Source organism: Hydra viridissima, unplaced genomic scaffold (genome assembly GCF_058129835.1).
Source record: "Hydra viridissima isolate aposymbiotic clone 2 unplaced genomic scaffold, HvirCarnegie_v1 scaffold_15, whole genome shotgun sequence".
Taxonomy (NCBI): Eukaryota; Metazoa; Cnidaria; class Hydrozoa; order Anthoathecata; family Hydridae; genus Hydra; species Hydra viridissima.
The window spans coordinates 4,574,856-4,593,132 of NW_028324314.1; the positions used below are offsets into that span (position 1 = coordinate 4,574,856).

An 18,277-nucleotide genomic window follows, 5' to 3' on the forward strand; every position below is an offset into this window, starting at 1 on the left:
ATCTGGAAAGAATTTTGGCTGTAAAAGATATATTTAATGAATTTTGTTATATATGCATCAGACTCAGTTAAACCTTTAGGCTCAAAAAAGGAAAACAACTTTTTGGTAGATATTGCACAATTGGAAATTTACATCTTCGTTTTGCTCAATAGCATCTCAAATACAACTTGCAATATTATTTAAAACTAAAATACGAAAGTTTTCTTTTCATTATTTACTAATGCCACTGGTTGATAAACTAACATCCCAAATGAATTCTGATATTCAGGGAGAAGTTGAACACAACCTTCATGTTTGTATTGCTACAGTGTCTGTACACAATTTAGGGGCACACTCTATTGCTGGTTTTAGTTGCTGTTTTGGTTCAGGTAGAATTTGTTGATTTTGCTCACTTGATTATAAAAACAAAATCTCTGAGATACACAGAAGGTTCCTGTTCATTAAGAACTTTGGCCAATTACAACACTCATCTACATGCAGTTAAAAGTTGTTCTGCAAATAAAGCAATATTTGGCATAAATAAATCATTATTTTCAACCTTATTTTAATGTTATTGAATCATTTCCACCAGATTTACATCATGAGATTCTGGAAGAAATAGTTCCAGTTGTTTTGAAACTGACAATCCAAATGTTGATTGAAAGCAAGATCATCAATTTAACCCAGTTGAACTATGAGATAAAAACCATTCCATTTGGATTTCATGATTCAAAAAATGTGCCATGTGAAATACGCATTCATTCAATTTCAATAAACGGTCATCTTTCTGGAAAAGCTTCAGAAAATTGGTACCCCCTTAGAAATTACCCAGTAATTTTTGTAGACTATCTTTTTATCCATGGTGATAGTTTTCCATAGATCTTCTTCTAGTTATCAATAGATCTTCTTCTTGATGATAAATTACTTGTTGCAAAAGATATCCCAGATTTTTTTTTGTGGCATCATGAAAACCTAAAAAGTATGGTTATGGCAGCATATTTTTTATTTAATTTTGCTTAACCTAATAAATTTGGCTTTGATGTTTTGCTTTACTATATACAGTATCGGCTTGTTCATATATACTTTAGACTTCAGATAGCCCCACAGAAAAAAGAGACCAAGCAGGTCAATTAAAATCACCATTTTGAGATGCGGTGAGGAAAAATCTTCCGCAGTTCACCGATTGTTTCTCCAGCAGTGTTAGTCGTAGTACTATACTTTTGAAGCCATATATTCTGCATATCTAATTTATTTATTTCTGGCACAAAAAATTATTTAAGCATTTGCCTGTAGCATGCGCCACTTGCCTTTATTTGTTTCACAAAAATACGGTATAACGTTGAATACGGGTGTATAGCGACCTTACGCGGATGTAAAGGCCTTAAGTAGATTTACCTACAATTTTATTTATTTAGTGTTCCATTCAGCTCAAGATGAGCTTCGTTTAGCATTAATGGTTTTGAAAGAAAATTTTGAATTTGATTGTGTAGAGTCAGTACTACTTGGGAGCATTTCAGACGTTTTGGAGTGAACTAAATCTAGTGCGGAAGTAAGTGCAGACCTAACCCCAGGATTCGGTGCAGTGATGATCTTGATTGCCCTACCTGTTATGCTCTTCTTATTATTGATGCTCGATCCCTTTACACACTCTCACTTGGACACGCTCTTTATTTTCTAATGAACGCCATACTCGTGGTCTTCCGGCTCGTAAGTTATCGGACGTCATCAAGCTTTTTCAAATCAACCCACCAACCGCTAATTTGTTGGTGGTATTGAGCGCCTTCTTTTTAAGCTGCTATTCTTTTTTTCTCAAAATCAGCTTTATAGAAGTTAATTTCCTGCTTTTCATTAAGATTATTTTTATAATTGACCAATAACTTTTAATTATTCGCTGTTCAGCACGGTTTGAAGGATACAAATTCAATGCCATTTTGTTCATGTCATTCTAAAGACTTCTTATCATTCTAGTGACTTTTTGAAGTAGTGGGTTGTAGCTAAATCAACCCAAATAATTGTGGGCATATATTTTTTAATCAATAGCAAAAAGCGTTTCTTTAAGTTTTCTTCTATATACAAATCTGAGCTCAAAGTCTTACCTGTTCGGTGTTCGGTGTACTTTTAAAGTTTCATCATCTTCAGTTATGCACAGGGTCTCTTGTGTTCAGTTATGCACAGGGTCTCTTTCATCGTCTTCAGTTATGCACAGGGTCTCTTTCATTGTCTTCAGTTATGCACAGGGTCTCTTTCATCGTCTTCAGTTATGCACAGGATCTCTTTCATCATCTTCAGTTATGCACAGGGTCTCTTTCATCGTCTTCAGTTATGCACAGGGTCTCTTTCATCGTCTTCAGTTATTCACAGGGTCTCTTGGCTCAATATTTAAATAGCTTTTTTTGAACAACGTGTTCCTTTAATTTCTCAATCAATGGATCGCTTTGGAGTTTTTTTTTTTTTTATAATGTTCTTTTTATTCTTGAGATTTTATTACTTTTCCTATGAAAGATTTTGGTGCATTTAAATTTTCTCGCAAGATTTCTCTGCGACCGACATGGATTTACCGTTATGAAGCGAATGATTGATTTTGTTAATATGTATCTTTAAATTCTTTCTTTTTTTCCCCTTACTGCTTTTTTTTCGATATATTGAATCTCTTTATATCGTCGCAAAAAAGGTTGAGCAACAGAGTTCAATCTTCAATTGGATTTATTTTGCGGCAATTTAAAGAGATATTAAAATATTATATTGTGACAAAGAAGGATTTTGAAGAAAAATTTTCAAACATTTTTTCTCAATTTAACATTTGTTTATTCATTTTAACTCAATAGCAACGATAACGATAACGAATATGTAACACCAATACAACCAAATGACAATACTTTAGCTTCATTGTGCAAAAAAAAACCTTTTATATGATTTTCGAGAAATTAACGTTTGAGAGAAATTAACGAGTGCTGACTTTCATCGCGTTCTACCGATAAATCCAGTTAAACATCTTTGGGACCATTTAGATTGACGTAAAGAAGGAAAACCATCAAGCAAAATTTTTTTTTGCAAAATTTGAGAAAACCTGGAATGAGACCCATCAATCTCCACATAAAACTTTAATAAGATCCATCAATCTCCCCATTAAGAATCAATGCAGAGACGTCAGACTTTTCTTAATCCGACTAATTAGAGATGTGATTCTTTAAAAGATTCATTATTCAAAGTTATAGGTAGAAAAAAAAACAATTCATTGTTTCAATTTGATGATCGCGAATGATTGATTATTATATCCAACCATTTTTTTTTTATTAAATAAATTTAAAACTTGTGAAATACCACAATAAAAATTGACGAACAGTGCTGACACCTACCTACCATAAAAATTCGATTTCTAACAGATATTTTCTGCTTCGTTATTCTTTATTCCATTTTTACAAGCGCATATAATATAGCATGCCATAAAATTTTGTAAAAAAACTAACGCATAAAATTTTTAATTGATTTTCATCCTATTTTCTTCTCAAGCCAACCATTATCTAAAACTATTTTACTAACTAAAGTAAGTTTGATCATTTTCTAAAATAGGTTATATGAAATTATTAACAATGACCAGCTGGAAGATTTGAAAATACATACTTAGTACATTGAAAAAAAAGGCGAAAAGCAGTAGGCGAAGCAATAAAGCTGCAGATAATAGGTATGAAGATAATAGGTATGAAGATAATAGGTATGAAGAATAGCTCCAGGATCAGCAACAAAGAAACAGCAAATAGGTTAACAATTCCCGAGATTATGATTATGAAAATATTTAAAATAGAAGGTGATATTTTTTCTAAGTTAGAGCTAATCCAAGGCGAAGATATCGTGAGCTTCGTGACCAAATCTTCAAAGAAATCCGTGTTTAATTAAACACAGTTATAATTTTGCGTCAGACTACGTTAATTCAAATTTATGGAGTGAACTTTATAACGTCAAGTTTGTTTTTCACCTAATTTTGTATATACCTAATTTTAAATGCTTATCTATAAAACATACATCAAGTCTTCTTGTATCTGTGTCGGTTATCTTATAATTTTTGTATTTAACTGAACCATATGGTTTAAGATACTTAACAAACATCGTGGAGGTTTTTCCTCAAACGGCAAATTTTTTTAATTTTGAGTTTTTATGGTTGCTTTTCTACATCCCACCCACCCCCTCGCCCTTCCTACTCCCCCTTTCCTCCACCCCCTTACTATTTCCTTGATGAATGCTCTCACTTTGCTTGTTGCTATTTAACACGACGAATATTAGTTTTAAAACTTTCATAATAGTAATCTGTGATCTTTTGAAAGTCTCAAATATTATCTAAAATCCAACATAAGAGATTTTTTTTTTTTTTTTCTTTTTTTAAATGCTAATTCCTTGTAATTATCTGTAGCGTTTGACGTCATTTGTATTTTCAGCGCGTTCTCCTTTTTCCAACCCCTGGGAATTATTTTTTTTGTGTGATTTTAGTTTTTTTAAAGGATCACTTTTTGATAAGAATAAAGTGGTAATCTATTGCTCCTGCTTAATAAGTAATGAAAACGATTTTAGCATTCAACTCAGCTTGAAATCAGCAAATTTTAATCATGCTGCTAGCGTAATATTGGGTATTTTTAAGATTTTTCTCTTTTATTATCAGAATGCTTGATGAAAAATTATTCTCGTTCGTCTAAGTTAAAGTATTTGCAATTTAAGTGAAGGCGTGGCCATTAAAAACTCAGTAATTTATGATAGCATTCAGGCATTTTTTTTGATTATCAAGTGATTTTATTTTTGATCGAGTTATAATTCAATCTGCTTGTAGAAAGAAATCTATAGAAATTTATAAAAGATAATGCATCTTACTAAAATAGAAGTTAATTCTTATGTATAAATAATAATTAAATTATTCCTTAATTTTAAATAGTGAATAGAAAGCAATAAATTTTAGGAATTAAAAACTCTATCACCATAAGATTTTTAATATCTATATTGCATAAAAGTCATAAAAATTAACAGCATCTAACAAAGACTTTCGTTATTGTTTACAGCATTGATACGAAGGCCGCCATCTTTAAATTAATTTAAAGATCATTAAAGGTTTGACGCCTTATAAAAACTTGTACAAAGTTTGGGACGATTCAAATTTGTACAAAGTTTGGAACGACTCAAATTTAAAAGTCCTCGAATGCAAGCTCCAAAAGTAGGCGGACAATTTCTTTGTATAATTCTTTTCTGGGATTTTTTAAGTCTTTTTGTTCTTTCCACGCGTCATTTTCTCTCTTCAATTCCTCTGTGTTCTCTTGACCCCCTGAATCTTTGAACATTGATTTAATAAGAGTGATTGCTTCATCGACGTACTCTGATTTTCTTTCGCTCACCTCCTTTCCATGCGTTTTTGATTTAAACTTTGTTCCTAATCTCGCCAAAAACTCGTTTTTTTTTTTGTCTAAAATGATAAAAAGAAAAATATTACGCTTTGATCTAAATTTTTTTTAAAAATAAAAAAGCCATTAAAATGTTTTCAAAAAATTAAACTAAGATTTTAACTTTAGTAAAATGTATAACTAATTTAAGTATTTCTCCCGAGGGTAAATTTTAAGTACCTACCTTCACCGCCACGAGGTTCAATGCAACCATTCCATCTGAAAAAAGGGCAACTCGCTGTTGTAAAAGAAATTAAAACCATACTAGATATGATAGTGAGTTGAATTAAGGAACCTGTCATCTTTCCACATATAATATAAACTACATTGACCATCCGAGTCTAAAGATAGAAATTGGTTTTCAACGCAGCTGTTCAAAACTCTTATATATTTGATTTACTGAGTGGGGTGATAACAAAAGACAATTAAATTTAAATTACAACTGCGAATGACAGCGCATTTATTAACATAGATTATCATTTATGTTTAAGCGGGTTAATCGGGTTTCAAAAATCTTACCTCCATTGATGCCACACGTGATGATTTTAACATTCAAGGAGCAATTTTATGCTCAAAATTTGCGTTGTTAATTTACTCAGATATCTATACGTGATTGAATTACTATTATTATAGTGTCACATGCGACTTACACATCTCTATTACTTTAGTATAATATGCACTGTATTTGCATCAAGGATTATGTCCTAGTGTTTCAGAGACAGCCGCCTTTGATAGTATTTTAAAATGGCAATCGACAAATAGAAATATTATTTTAAAATAAACGTAGAAATTATGACATCTTTTGATGATGATATTGTTGACTATGATCGCGATGATCTACTAAATTTGATTGCGCAAGTAGAATGTTAGTTTTAAAAGCTGCAACATTTTTGTCAATTTTATTTTACTCGATTGGAAGAAGATACTTTTTTAAAAACCATCATAAATTTTGTTTTTTTAAACAATAATTTCATTCATTTGCCACGAAGATAAAAATGACTCAACTCCGATGCTTTTTATTGTTTTTGACTTATCGTAAAGATGAAATTGCTAAAAACAGATTTAACGAATAACTAAAATAATTAATTTTTGTAAATGGTCTAATATAAACGATCTCATTAAAACACTAAATTTTTTAATGCAATAAACAGACTGGTTTGCAAAAATCAATTCCCATCCAAAGAATTTTTATTAAAAAATTCTCTTCTCTTTCATTACATTTTAAGAAAAGCAAGACATTCTTAAGATAATTACCCGAAGGCGTACGAAAGTTGGTTACAAGGAAAACTTAGAAATGCATGACATAAGTAAAACTCAACAATTCCAATTAATTAAGCTGATCCGATCTGTCTTAGTCTAATTTATTAGCAATTGATATTTAGATATAATAATTAGTTTGCTTCACTTATTTCTCAAGGGTAAAACTCCACGGATGTATTATCACAGCGTGACATTTTTAGTAAAAAATTTAAAATTAAATAACAAAGAGTTTCATGAAAACAGATTTTTAACGAATAAAATTTTTCAAATTTTATGAACCACTTTGTTAAACTTTTAAGGCTTTTCAAAAGATGTTAATAAAAAAGATGTTGAAAAAAAAAACCAAGAATTTTACAGAAAAAAACTTAAAATTAATGACTAATTAATGATTAGTAAGTGTACAAAGCATCATCTACAAATTTTATAAACATGATTTCTCGCAGGAATGGGAAGTATCTAGAAGGGCCAGAATTATCTGTTACACCCTGAATACAGTTGGATATAGTTTTTCTAATTAGATATGCAATAAATAACCAAAAATAGGATGAATACAATCTAGATTAACATTATTAAACGCTACGAATTTATGCGAATGTGAAAATGAACGTTAATCCAATTACAGGTTTTGTTTATAGAGGTCAATCAATAATATTGTTGTAAAGTATGCTAAATATTTTTTAATTTTAAATGAATTTGATGGCTTCGCTAGAGAATCTGTGGCCTATAGCAGTGAAATGACATGTTGTCGAATCATGCTGTTAATATACCTGAAATGAAATTAAAAGTATCATAGCCTGAAAATGTGCAAAGGGGGTCAATGAAAATTATATTATGGATTTTGTATACCAGTGTGCATCTATTTTCTCTGACACTTTACAACATCTTGGTTTGTTGTACTCAAGTACAACATACTCTTTGAAGCATTTTGTTGAGGGGTCTGGATTTTTTCAGGGTCAGCAATACTTTTTGTAGCACATTGTTGAGGGGTCAGGATTTTTTCTCTCTTCTTAGCATTAACTTATCAGTACTTTTTTAGACGTGGTTGAATCTGAACCTTTCAACGATTTATGGTTACTTTTTTACATAAGCATTCATTCAGTTTCTTCTCTACCAGTTTCTTCTTTATTTATTTTCTTTAGTAATTTACATCTGTGTATAAAGGACTGTGTATACTTGAACTACTGGCTATGCACAGATATCAAATCTTTGTTCAAGCAGCAAAAGTTTGTTATCGCATGTCTTCAATGTTGCAGATCTGATAATATTACAGCAAAAATTGATGTCTTTCTGAATTTGAAACTTTGTAAGTTGCAATATTACTCCTAAAGTATATAATAACAAGAATATATATATATATATATATATATATATATATATATATATATATATATATATATATATATATATATATATATATATATATATATATATGTATGTATGTATGTATGTATGTATGTATGTATGTATGTATGTATGTATGTATGTATGTATGTATGTATGTATGTATGTATGTATGTATGTATGTATGTATGTATGTATGTATGTATGTATGTATGTATGTATGTATGTATGTATGTATAATAGTAATAGGATTATAATTTATATTTCTTTTTTCTAATATATATTTTATTACTTTCTATTGTTCTTTTTCCTAATATTTCTCCTATATAGATAAATTTATTGACAACGGTTTTGAGTTATACCAGTATATTATTTTTTACTACATTACAAACAATAACCTTGGTGTTATCTCAATAACACCATAAATTAAGGGTGTTGTCTCGATAACCCCTTAAGTTAAGGTTATTTGATGAGAGTAATACCGATCATTATTACAGAGAACAAATGTGTTTTTAGTAAAGACTAAAGATTAAAGTTTATGAGCATCAGTTTAAACGAATTCTCTATTGCAACTTTCAGCCGTCCAATTTTTCATAAAATACTGACTCGATGGCACAGGATGTAAAAGAACAAGATTAAATGAGTTACAATTTGAAGTTAAAGTATTTGACGTAACCCTTGATTATATACCGATGATAGCAATGTTCTCGTAATTTCTCTCCTTTTCTTCAATGTTTGAAATTCAATTTCATTTATTAATTTTGAGGATTTAGAACTTTGTCTCGTCTCATTTCGGTTTTCATTAACTCTCTTTCCAATCTCGTTCTAAAAGCGTAGTACATATCTGCTACAAAAAGACACCAGAATTTCTAAATGTTAATATTTGAGCATTCTCCACTATAAAATCTCATATTAGCAGAGGGAGGGGAGTTTTTTTATGTTCTTTTTATCCAGCGGTCACATTGGTCTGAGTGTACTTTGCTGTACGCTCAGAAATAAGTTTTGAGCGTACAGTAAACGGCTTTTAGATGCTTATTGATGGAAAGTTGTTGTACAAAAATCGCATTTGGCTGTGTTTTTATCGTTGGAGTAAAGTCTAAAACACTCCTAAATGACAAGCTTTGGCATCAAGCAGATCATTTAATAGAACTTTTAAAAAATGTTTCATCTCCAATTTTTCTATTCGCATTAAATTTTCAATATTTAAATATTTCAATATTTAAAAGTTTTTTGGAGTTCGCTTTACTTCGATAAATTTGTTTCAATATTCTAAAAAGAATCTTATGTTGTAAATAACAGACGATATTATTTACATAATCGTTATTTATTAAACAGTTTTAAAATTTTATGTTTTTTTATCATAATATTGTTAAAATTACTCATTTCAACTCTTTCGATAAATGCTTCGTTTGTCGATTTTAGAAAATTATGCTATAATTATGTTCAATGTAACTTTACAAAGAACAAAAATGTACAAAAAACATCCCTAGAGATGCAAAATTACGCACATTTTAATTGAAATAAGCAATTGACATATATGAGATAGATTAATAAACAATATTAGTAATTATAAATGATAATTAACATAATTGTGATGTAACTTTAAAAATCAATATAACATTTATTACGCGGAAATTGTTCTAAAATAGATAACAATTACAAAACTACTTAAAGTTGAATCACCTTCATTAAAAAAGCAAAACTTTCTTATATTGATTTCAAATAAAGTTCAACAGTAGATAATAAGATTTATTTTGAACAATAGTCTGATTAATCTGATAAAATAAAGTGACAAAGCTAAATCAACTATATTTGTCATGTTAGATTTATAATTTACACTAGCATTTAATAAATTATATTAGCATTTAAAAATTTATAAAAGTATTTTATTATTTATATTAGCGTTTTACATACACCAGCATTTTATAATTTAAACTATATTTTACAAAATAAAAATATGTACTTCGCTAAAAGAAAAAAAAAAAAAAAATGATATTCTAATTGTCTGCATATCGTTAGCGAATATCGAAATTAACCAATATCTGGTTTCGATAATGAGTTTCTATATGATTCGATACGTTTCGATATGAAATCAATAAAATATCGTTTGGTTTTCGATGTTTGCGATAACATTGTTGTATCGTATCGTTACTAACGATAACATCGATTTAGTTATAGTTAAAAATGTATAACGATGTTTTTTTCCCGTTTAAAAGTACACGACAATGTTTGTCGAGACTTTTCGATATTCTACGATATTATGCATTAGATGTAAGGAAGTGTTTAAATTTAAAAACATTTTTTTTACTTATTTTGCAAAATTTTTTTTTTTTATCTATTGATTGAAATATTGATAAAAATAAAAAATCGGCTGTTTTTATGCCATTTTCAAGAATAAGTTGTTAAAAACAGCGAAGTTGGGAAGTAAAACAATTCAACTGTTCATTTTTTAAAATAAAAACAAAAATATTCAAAAAAATTATTCATTTTTTAAAAAATCATTTTTCTTTTAAATATTTTAGTAATTGTGGTTAATTCAATTAAAATTCAGGTCAATTTTTTAATTTATAATAAATACTTTTTGTGTTAAAATGTCCTCTATTTGAAATGTCGCCGCCTAATGCATTAAAAACGTTTTTAGAAACTTTCTAGGAAAAAGCAAGTTTTCGGGTCCTTGGATTGTACTTTAGTTTAGAGTACTTAGAGGTACATAATTAAGTTCTTGAATTTTTTTTTTTTTTGAAGAAAGATACTCAAATTTTATTTTGAACTAGTATTAAAATTTTAATTGAATAATATTTTTAAGGCCAAGGACGAAATTTGAAATCACTTTGAGGGAGGAGGTCAGTCCTACACATGATGGAGAGCGAGTTGTTATTGCAAAATCCAAGTATTGAACTGCAATTTGCAAGTTGACAGACAGCAATACATCTGGCATGAGATCACATTTGACCAGGAAGCATCCTGTTCAGTTTTCAGCCCTGGAGAAAGAGCGCCATGAAAAAAAGAGACAAGCAGATGTTGCTTTTGATAAGTTAGAACAGGTACAATAAATTTTGAAATGTTTTTACTTGTAATAATAACTAATTAGTAATAATTAAAACTTATGCAAATAAACTTAATTTTAACTATTATGCAAATAAACTTAATTTTAACTATTAAGTTTATTTGCATAAGTGTTAGTTATTACTAGTTAGTTGTTATTACTATTACAGACTTTAAATATCAAGATTTAATGAGATTAAACAATAAATATCGTAACTTTTCGATAAATATCGAAAGTTTATTGTAAGTAATTTTTTGGAAACGATATTATCGTTTCATATTGAAACAAACGATACGCACAACCCAATATCGCATCGTATCATAACAGAAAAAGTTTCGATACGCAGATGCTTAGTTCTAATAGTTTAGGCTAATTAGAAATTAGTCTTTATACTAATTGAAAAAAGTCCCAAATTCTACGAACTGGCTGTATGGTCCTTCAAGAAATATGGGGAAAGTTCTCATCAAAACGCACAAAACACATCCGTAGTATCAATTTTCTCACGCAGCCATTCGGCCCTCTCCTCGTTTCTTATAACCGTTTTTTATGATTTCCTTTTATCGTTTCTTATCGTGGTTTCTTAATTTAGTTTTAACCCTTAAATGCATGATTTTTTAAAAAATGTCAGAAAAAATCATATATATGTATTTTGATATGCATAACCGTTAAAAAAAAATTTCGAAAATGATATTTCACTTTTGATATCTTATTTTATCTTATATAATTTTGATATTTTAAACTAATTATAAAAGCGTTGTATATGTGTTAAATAAATATGTTGCATTTCTGCAGCACTATGCATTTAAGGGTTAAACTTAATTGAATTTTTAAACTTAAATCAGAATTACATAAGGAGGTAATAATAAACTTCAAAAAAGAAAGAATAAAAAGAAAAGGAAAAAGTACATAAGCTCTAGGGACAATAAAAACCCATTAAAATCTGCCAAGCAAAATCTTTTTATTCATTATTAATTTTTATAAGGGAATCACCTGGAGACCTCTTTAAAAGATCTTTCTAACGTTTTGCGTATTTTATAAGCAAATGTTTAAGGAATCAATGCAGATCTCGGTTTACCATTTCAGAAAGTGCAAGTTCATACCACCCATATCACTCCACGCATGATTGACTTGTTCAACCTTAAGACACTGCAGTTGATTTTCGTATAAAAGCTACTATATAAAACTTTCATAGTGACAGATCCTCGAATGAAGCAGCCATAAATAGTAATACACTGAACATTGTAATGCTTTGTCATCAATGTTCATTTTAAAACCGCTACACTTGTGGTTCCGGAAGTAAAAAGAAAAAACCTCTTTATTCAACGTAGGTTGAAGAAGTGTTATTGAAGACCTGTCTGAAATTGATATAATCGATGTCCATTTATGAAATAAATTTTAAACAACGAAAGTGTTGTTATTTAATGACACTGTGAGGATACGTCAAAATTTATTTATATTTTGTTTATATAAATGACGTATTTTTGTGCGATACTTTAAAATAAGTATTTTTCTTATTTTTTTCGTTTTTCTCATTTTACAAGTTGATTGTTATTCTTAAGTGCTAAGAGCGTCACGTTACGTCTAGTGCCAACCAACGCAATGCATAAAAAGTTGCAAAGCTTTGCATTTCAATTTTCGCGTAAGTTTTAAATTTCATTCTTTCGATAAAATTGCTATTTTAAAAAAATTTTATGACAAGCTTTACAATAAACTTATTTCTTATAAAAAAGAGTTAATAAAATAAGCTTTAAGGTAAAATGCCGGTAAAATCTTATTTATACAAAGTCCAATATTGAAGCTGTTTTTTTTTTAAATTGATGAGTTGTATTTACTTAAATAAATCACAAAACAAAAACGAATACATATACCAAAATAAATCGTGATAAACTGCCAGGGTATAATGGAATTCTTTTATAACAAATTGGTAACCTTATATAACAAAGTGGTAACCTTAAACGTATGTCAAGCATTTTGCGAATTCAGAATATATGCATCGGTGTTAGGTTTTTTAAGTCAAAATTGTTAGGTATAGCATAACTTTTTCTAGAATCTCATAACTTTGTATATCTAAATATAAAACTGTTTAAAATTCGATTTATTTAAAATGACTGAAACAGACGTTTTTGCGTTATTCGTTACCATTCGTTAGTAAAGGGAAAACATAATGTCGACGCTTATGAGAGGTTGTTTCTCTTGCTTTTTCCAAATAGAGATAAGCTAACAATACTTCTTCCTAATAAGATTTTCCTTAAAGTTTTTTCCTTCTTTGAAACAACAACACCAGTTTAAAAAAACTTTTCTTTAATTTCTTATTTTGAACATAGAACAAAATGATGTAGTACTCTACTGATAAATATGATATATATGATATAGTAAAATTCTTTTTCTAGAAAAATTTTCTTTTTTTACGCTTTCTATTCCCGTGCCATCGAGCTGCAACTTTCTATACATTTCATAATTAGATTTTTTTTTTTTTTTTCATCTGATATTATTACTCATTGTTTATTTTAAATCGGTTTGGAAAGAATTGAATGAAATAGGAATGAAAAGGCCATGGTGGACTGAAATTAACCAAAGTTTAAAAAAGTCTTCAGTTGGTGGTAATTAGATTAGAAAATACAACGCTGTAAACACTATTTATGCACCCTACATCGAAATTAATAATTTGGTAGATACAGATAAACTGACAAAAATAACTTAAGAAATATTTTTCGAAGTGCACGCAGTACTGCTGCGCTAAAACAGTACCTGTGCATCCATCATTAATTGTATTGTTAGCATTTACATAAATATGCATTACATCTAATAATGTGTATCCCGCTTAGGTGCTAAATATGGTACAACATGTCAAATTAATTTTGTTAAAGGATACATTCTAATTATCTTCCATTCAAATTATGAATTCTTCAATGAGTCAAGAACCAGTTTGGATCTCTTTAAAAGAACGAGTTCAGATCCAAAAGGGCGTTTTTTTTAAATAAGAAATAAACGCAATTCGCAGTAAACTCTCTAAACTTAAAATAATAAATTTACAAAATAAATTTTCGCTGGCACGAAAGACACGGTTATTAAAAGTAATCGTATTTTTTGTATCAAGTTTTAAGCTATTTGGCAATTAAACAAAACCACGAAAATGTAAATACCAGTGGAATAAAATGTAACCAGTGAAATACAGGGAAAAAAGTTTCACAGAATAGAATTTAAGCGGTCGAAAATTGTAAAACTCCGAACAATTAAACGAAGTTTTATTGGTTAAATGGTACCGAATAGAAAAGTGAAATAAACGAAATGTGTGCTTAGAGTATTTTGTGTCCTCGTTCCGAAAAAAATTTCTTCTCTTTAAGTGGAAAACTGACTTAAAACCGAATAATTGTTAATTTTTTAATGATTTATTAAATTTGCTTTATATTCTAACTATAAAGTACAATACGAAAACGATCTATGGTATTAAAATAATTTTCTGATTAAGGAATACCATCGATATCAAATGTAAAAAAACTACACAAAATCGTGCTGCAATTTAAGTCTAAAACTAATCCGAAACTGCTGTTTTCAATAGAGTCCGGTGTTAAGCGGCATATTTTTGCAAACACTTTGTTACTGGACGTTACAACGTCACCTCATTCGTTTTAAATGAAAAGTCAGAGCTTTTTTCTCTATCGTTGATTTTCAAACGAAAATTAAAAGCCGCTGTATTAAGTTTATATGCAGTTGTTATAAATCAACTTTAAGTTAACGGCAGATTACTATATCTACGGTTGAGTTTGTAGCCTCATGCTAGAATAACCTATTTAATATTTAAAGTAATAGGTAGTCAATGTTGGAGTTGTTAGGGAACCAACGCTACAGGATGCACCAAGGATAATTAAAGAAATTAAATCAGATTTAGAGTAAATGGTGCAATCAAATTAAGTTTTGGATATCAATAGCAATTAAATTTAGTTGGATTTTTGATAATGATAAAATATTTAATTAATAGAATACTTATATTAATTCAATATTTATACTGAGGCAACATTTATATTAATACAACATTATTTAGACATTTACATGACGAACCTAAGTATAGACGCTACGTATTTGATTTCTTTATATATATATATATATATATATATATATATATATATATATATATATATATATATATATATATATATATATATATATATATATATATATATATATATATATATATATTTATGCATTATATAAGCATTTGTATTATCAGAAATATGTTGAATTGAGCAAGTTTTATACTAAGCTAATTTAGGCTTTCTTAGTTTGTATTACTCAAACCCAAACCGCAGATGCTTCGTTTTACAAACAAGAAATCGGTTTTTGAAATGTTTAGAGTGAACATATTTTTTTTTTTACAAAGATTGTCTGGTCCATTAAAGTCGCTGATAATTTGAAACTATTTGCGTATTAAAGAGTTTTTAATTTTCATGCAGCTAATAGATTATGTTTTTAAGACTTCGGCTTTTTTCTGGCCTTTGAAGTAAAAAAAAAAATTTTTTTTTTTTTTTTTCTACTTTTAACAATATAAGAAAATATAATACACCATGGAAGTTGATCACCTAATTAAGATTATCGAGCCAACATTATTTCTCAGCTGGGATGATAAAGCGACAATGATTGGACGTCATCTTATCCTTATCATTTGTTTGTAAGATAAAATAAATTGCGTTGAATTTCTTTTGTGAAATTTTAAAAATAAAATATAAACTTTTTATGAAGCGAGAAAACAAATTGTAAGCGTAACATTCATTTATAACGGAAACAGCTCTTAGAATAGTCATTTAAATAGCTTATTTAAGTGGACACTTGTAGCCAGTTCAAACGACGTGAGAATCAAGTAAATTGGATTAATGCATTTGGATACAGATGTTTAAATAAAACGCATTTTAGAAAATGATAAAAATACTTCCATTTCTACTTGTTTTAAGCCTTTGGATAAATTCAGTTTCGATGAAATGCAATTATATGAGGTGGAGCGGATGTTCGGGAGAAGATCCTGAAGAAGGTGAAGCTTATTTTCTTTCTCCGTTTTAATGATCATTTTTTTGAGTTTCAAGATTTTTGATATTTTTAAGATCTTCTTGAGTTTCATGGTTTCTGATATTTTTCTTTCAAATATTAGAAAGAGAGAGAGAAACGGTTCCATAAACGAACTTTCAAAGTTAACAATAATTAATGATTACTTAATTTCCTTTAATTCTAACAAACATTATCTTACACAGGAAAATCGCGACAAGAGATTTTATCAAAATTGGGTCTGTTATTTCAATCCAAGTTTAACGGTAAAAGAGACGGTCAAATGAAAATTCATCATCAGCGTACAGAAGACAAGCTCGAGGACGATCTTGCTGAAATCATACAATCGAAATTTTTAAATTCAGTGGAAACCAAAGATTCTCAACAAAAAGTAAGCGATTTCTACAACAAGAGAACAAGAGACCCAAAATTAAATAAAAATGAATATGAGGTTTTAAAAAAAATGGACAACATTATTCATGACTTATTGGGAATTGACCGCGAGTTTGCTGAAAATGAAAAGAAGTAACACGCTGTTACTTTCGGTCCAATTATTCTCTCAAATGGAAGCGAGTTTATTTAATAATAGACGTTTTAGTTTGACAAGCGCATCAAATCAAACCGTTAATTTTAACCAAGATATTTTATTCAATTATTTTAGTGACTTCATTAATGCTCCTTCGTACCCCCTCCTACGCTCATATTTCGTTATCCAATTTGCCTCTTGGTTTTATATTTCAAATCTTGGCTTTTGCACACAAAAAACAAACGATGACGCACATATTGAAATAAGTTTTATTATAAATTTGGAACTTTATTGCTTTTAAATTATTTTTATTGTTTTTATTATTATTATTATTGTTGTTGTTAATATTATTATTATTATTATTATTATTATTATTATTATTATTATTATTATTATTATTATTATTATTATTATTATTATTATTATTATTATTATTATTATTATTATTATTATTATTATTATTATTATTATTATTATTATTATTATTATTATTATTATTATTATTATTATTATTATTATTATTATTATTATTATTATTATTATTATTATTATTATTATTATTATTATTATTATTATTATTATTATTAGCATCATCATCATCATCATCATCATCATCATCATCATCATCATCATCATCATCATCATCATCATCATCATCATCATCATCATCATCATTTTTTATCATTTTTGTTACTATTTTTATTACTATTAAATTAAAGATACTATAAATGAAATGTAGAAATAGTATTGCAATGTATTATTTAATTCTTTAAGCTAGTTGTTTCTTATTTAAATAGTTTAACAAACAATTTAATGAATATTTTTCTCAGACATCGGGCATAAAGGAGTAGACAGAAAGAGAGTAGACAGATCGTTTTTTTTTATCTCAAATTATAAGCACATGAGTTGCATATGTTTAACATCGAAAAATGTATACACAAGAAAATAAAGCTCAATTAAAATCTACTCAAAAGGTTCTTATCCTAATAAAGTACGCAGTTCTATGTTATTATTATTATATTTACTATTACACTAACAGCATTTACAGTGTACAACAGCACAGTTAATGTTGCATTGTTGTACACTGTAATTGTTGTTAATGTTAAAAACGCAATAAGTTAATTCGATATCTCAATGCCTTTATACCTCTGCAAAATGCATTTTAACCAGATGTCGCTTTCGTTACCGTTCACTAATATTGTGTGCTGTGGGCTATATGTATACGTTCACTAATATTGTGTGCTGTGTGCTATATGTATACGTTCACTAATATTGTGTGCTGTGGGCTATATGTAGTTACATGTAACTATATGTGGTAAGATGTTGTGTAGCTATAAACAAATATATGCAAAACAAATATATGCAAATGTATGTTGTAAAATTTAAACCCTGTTTTCAATCTCTAAATCTATCCTGTTGTCAAGATGAGATTTTCAAAGAAGTCAATTTTGATGTACTGGCCTTAATTGTTTAATCAATGAAATGATTCATTATTTATAAAATTGTTTTTATGACTGTCGCAATCAACAATATTCTCAAGAGCTCATCCTTAATTTGTTTTACAACGTTCATACTCATTAATAGTGCACGCAGCGGGTTTTGTATTAAAGTTTAATTTATCAAAAAGATGGCTCTTCGTACGTAAATATTCCACCTAATGACAGCCCTTTTTTA

The 18,277-nt window shown here is 28.5% G+C and overlaps 2 protein-coding genes across 2 annotated transcripts; one reads left to right on the forward strand and one right to left on the reverse strand.

Annotated features, from left to right (window-relative positions):
• Positions 1–4,991: 4,991 nt before the first annotated feature.
• On the reverse strand, positions 4,992–5,797 carry LOC149878289 (uncharacterized). The gene is made up of 2 exons (XM_090073317.1): positions 5,581–5,797; positions 4,992–5,419 (listed from the first exon to the last, which is right to left on the reverse strand). Exons 1-2 carry the CDS (start codon positions 5,729–5,731, stop codon positions 5,145–5,147), a joined length of 426 nt encoding a protein of 141 aa, XP_089929443.1. The 5' UTR covers positions 5,732–5,797; the 3' UTR covers positions 4,992–5,144.
• A 9,734-nt stretch (positions 5,798–15,531) lies between these two features.
• Positions 15,532–16,732, forward strand: LOC149878290 (uncharacterized). The gene is made up of 2 exons (XM_090072968.1): positions 15,532–16,066; positions 16,284–16,732. The coding sequence occupies exons 1-2, from the start codon at positions 15,955–15,957 to the stop codon at positions 16,604–16,606; spliced, it is 435 nt and encodes a 144-aa protein (XP_089929094.1). The 5' UTR covers positions 15,532–15,954; the 3' UTR covers positions 16,607–16,732.
• The last annotated feature ends 1,545 nt before the right edge of the window (positions 16,733–18,277 follow it).

Bases quoted from the DNA above. Each gene is read 5' to 3' on its own strand.
- LOC149878289 (XM_090073317.1), bottom strand. From the start codon at position 5,731: ATGGTCAATGTAGTTTATATTATATGTGGAAAGATGACAGGTTCCTTA. The intron at 5,420-5,580 runs GTAGGTACTTAA...TTATCATTTTAG, and splicing joins TGAACCTCGTGGCGGTGAAG to ACAAAAAAAAAAACGAGTTT.
- LOC149878290 (XM_090072968.1), top strand. From the start codon at position 15,955: ATGATAAAAATACTTCCATTTCTACTTGTTTTAAGCCTTTGGATAAAT. The intron at 16,067-16,283 runs GTGAAGCTTATT...TATCTTACACAG, and splicing joins GGGAGAAGATCCTGAAGAAG to GAAAATCGCGACAAGAGATT.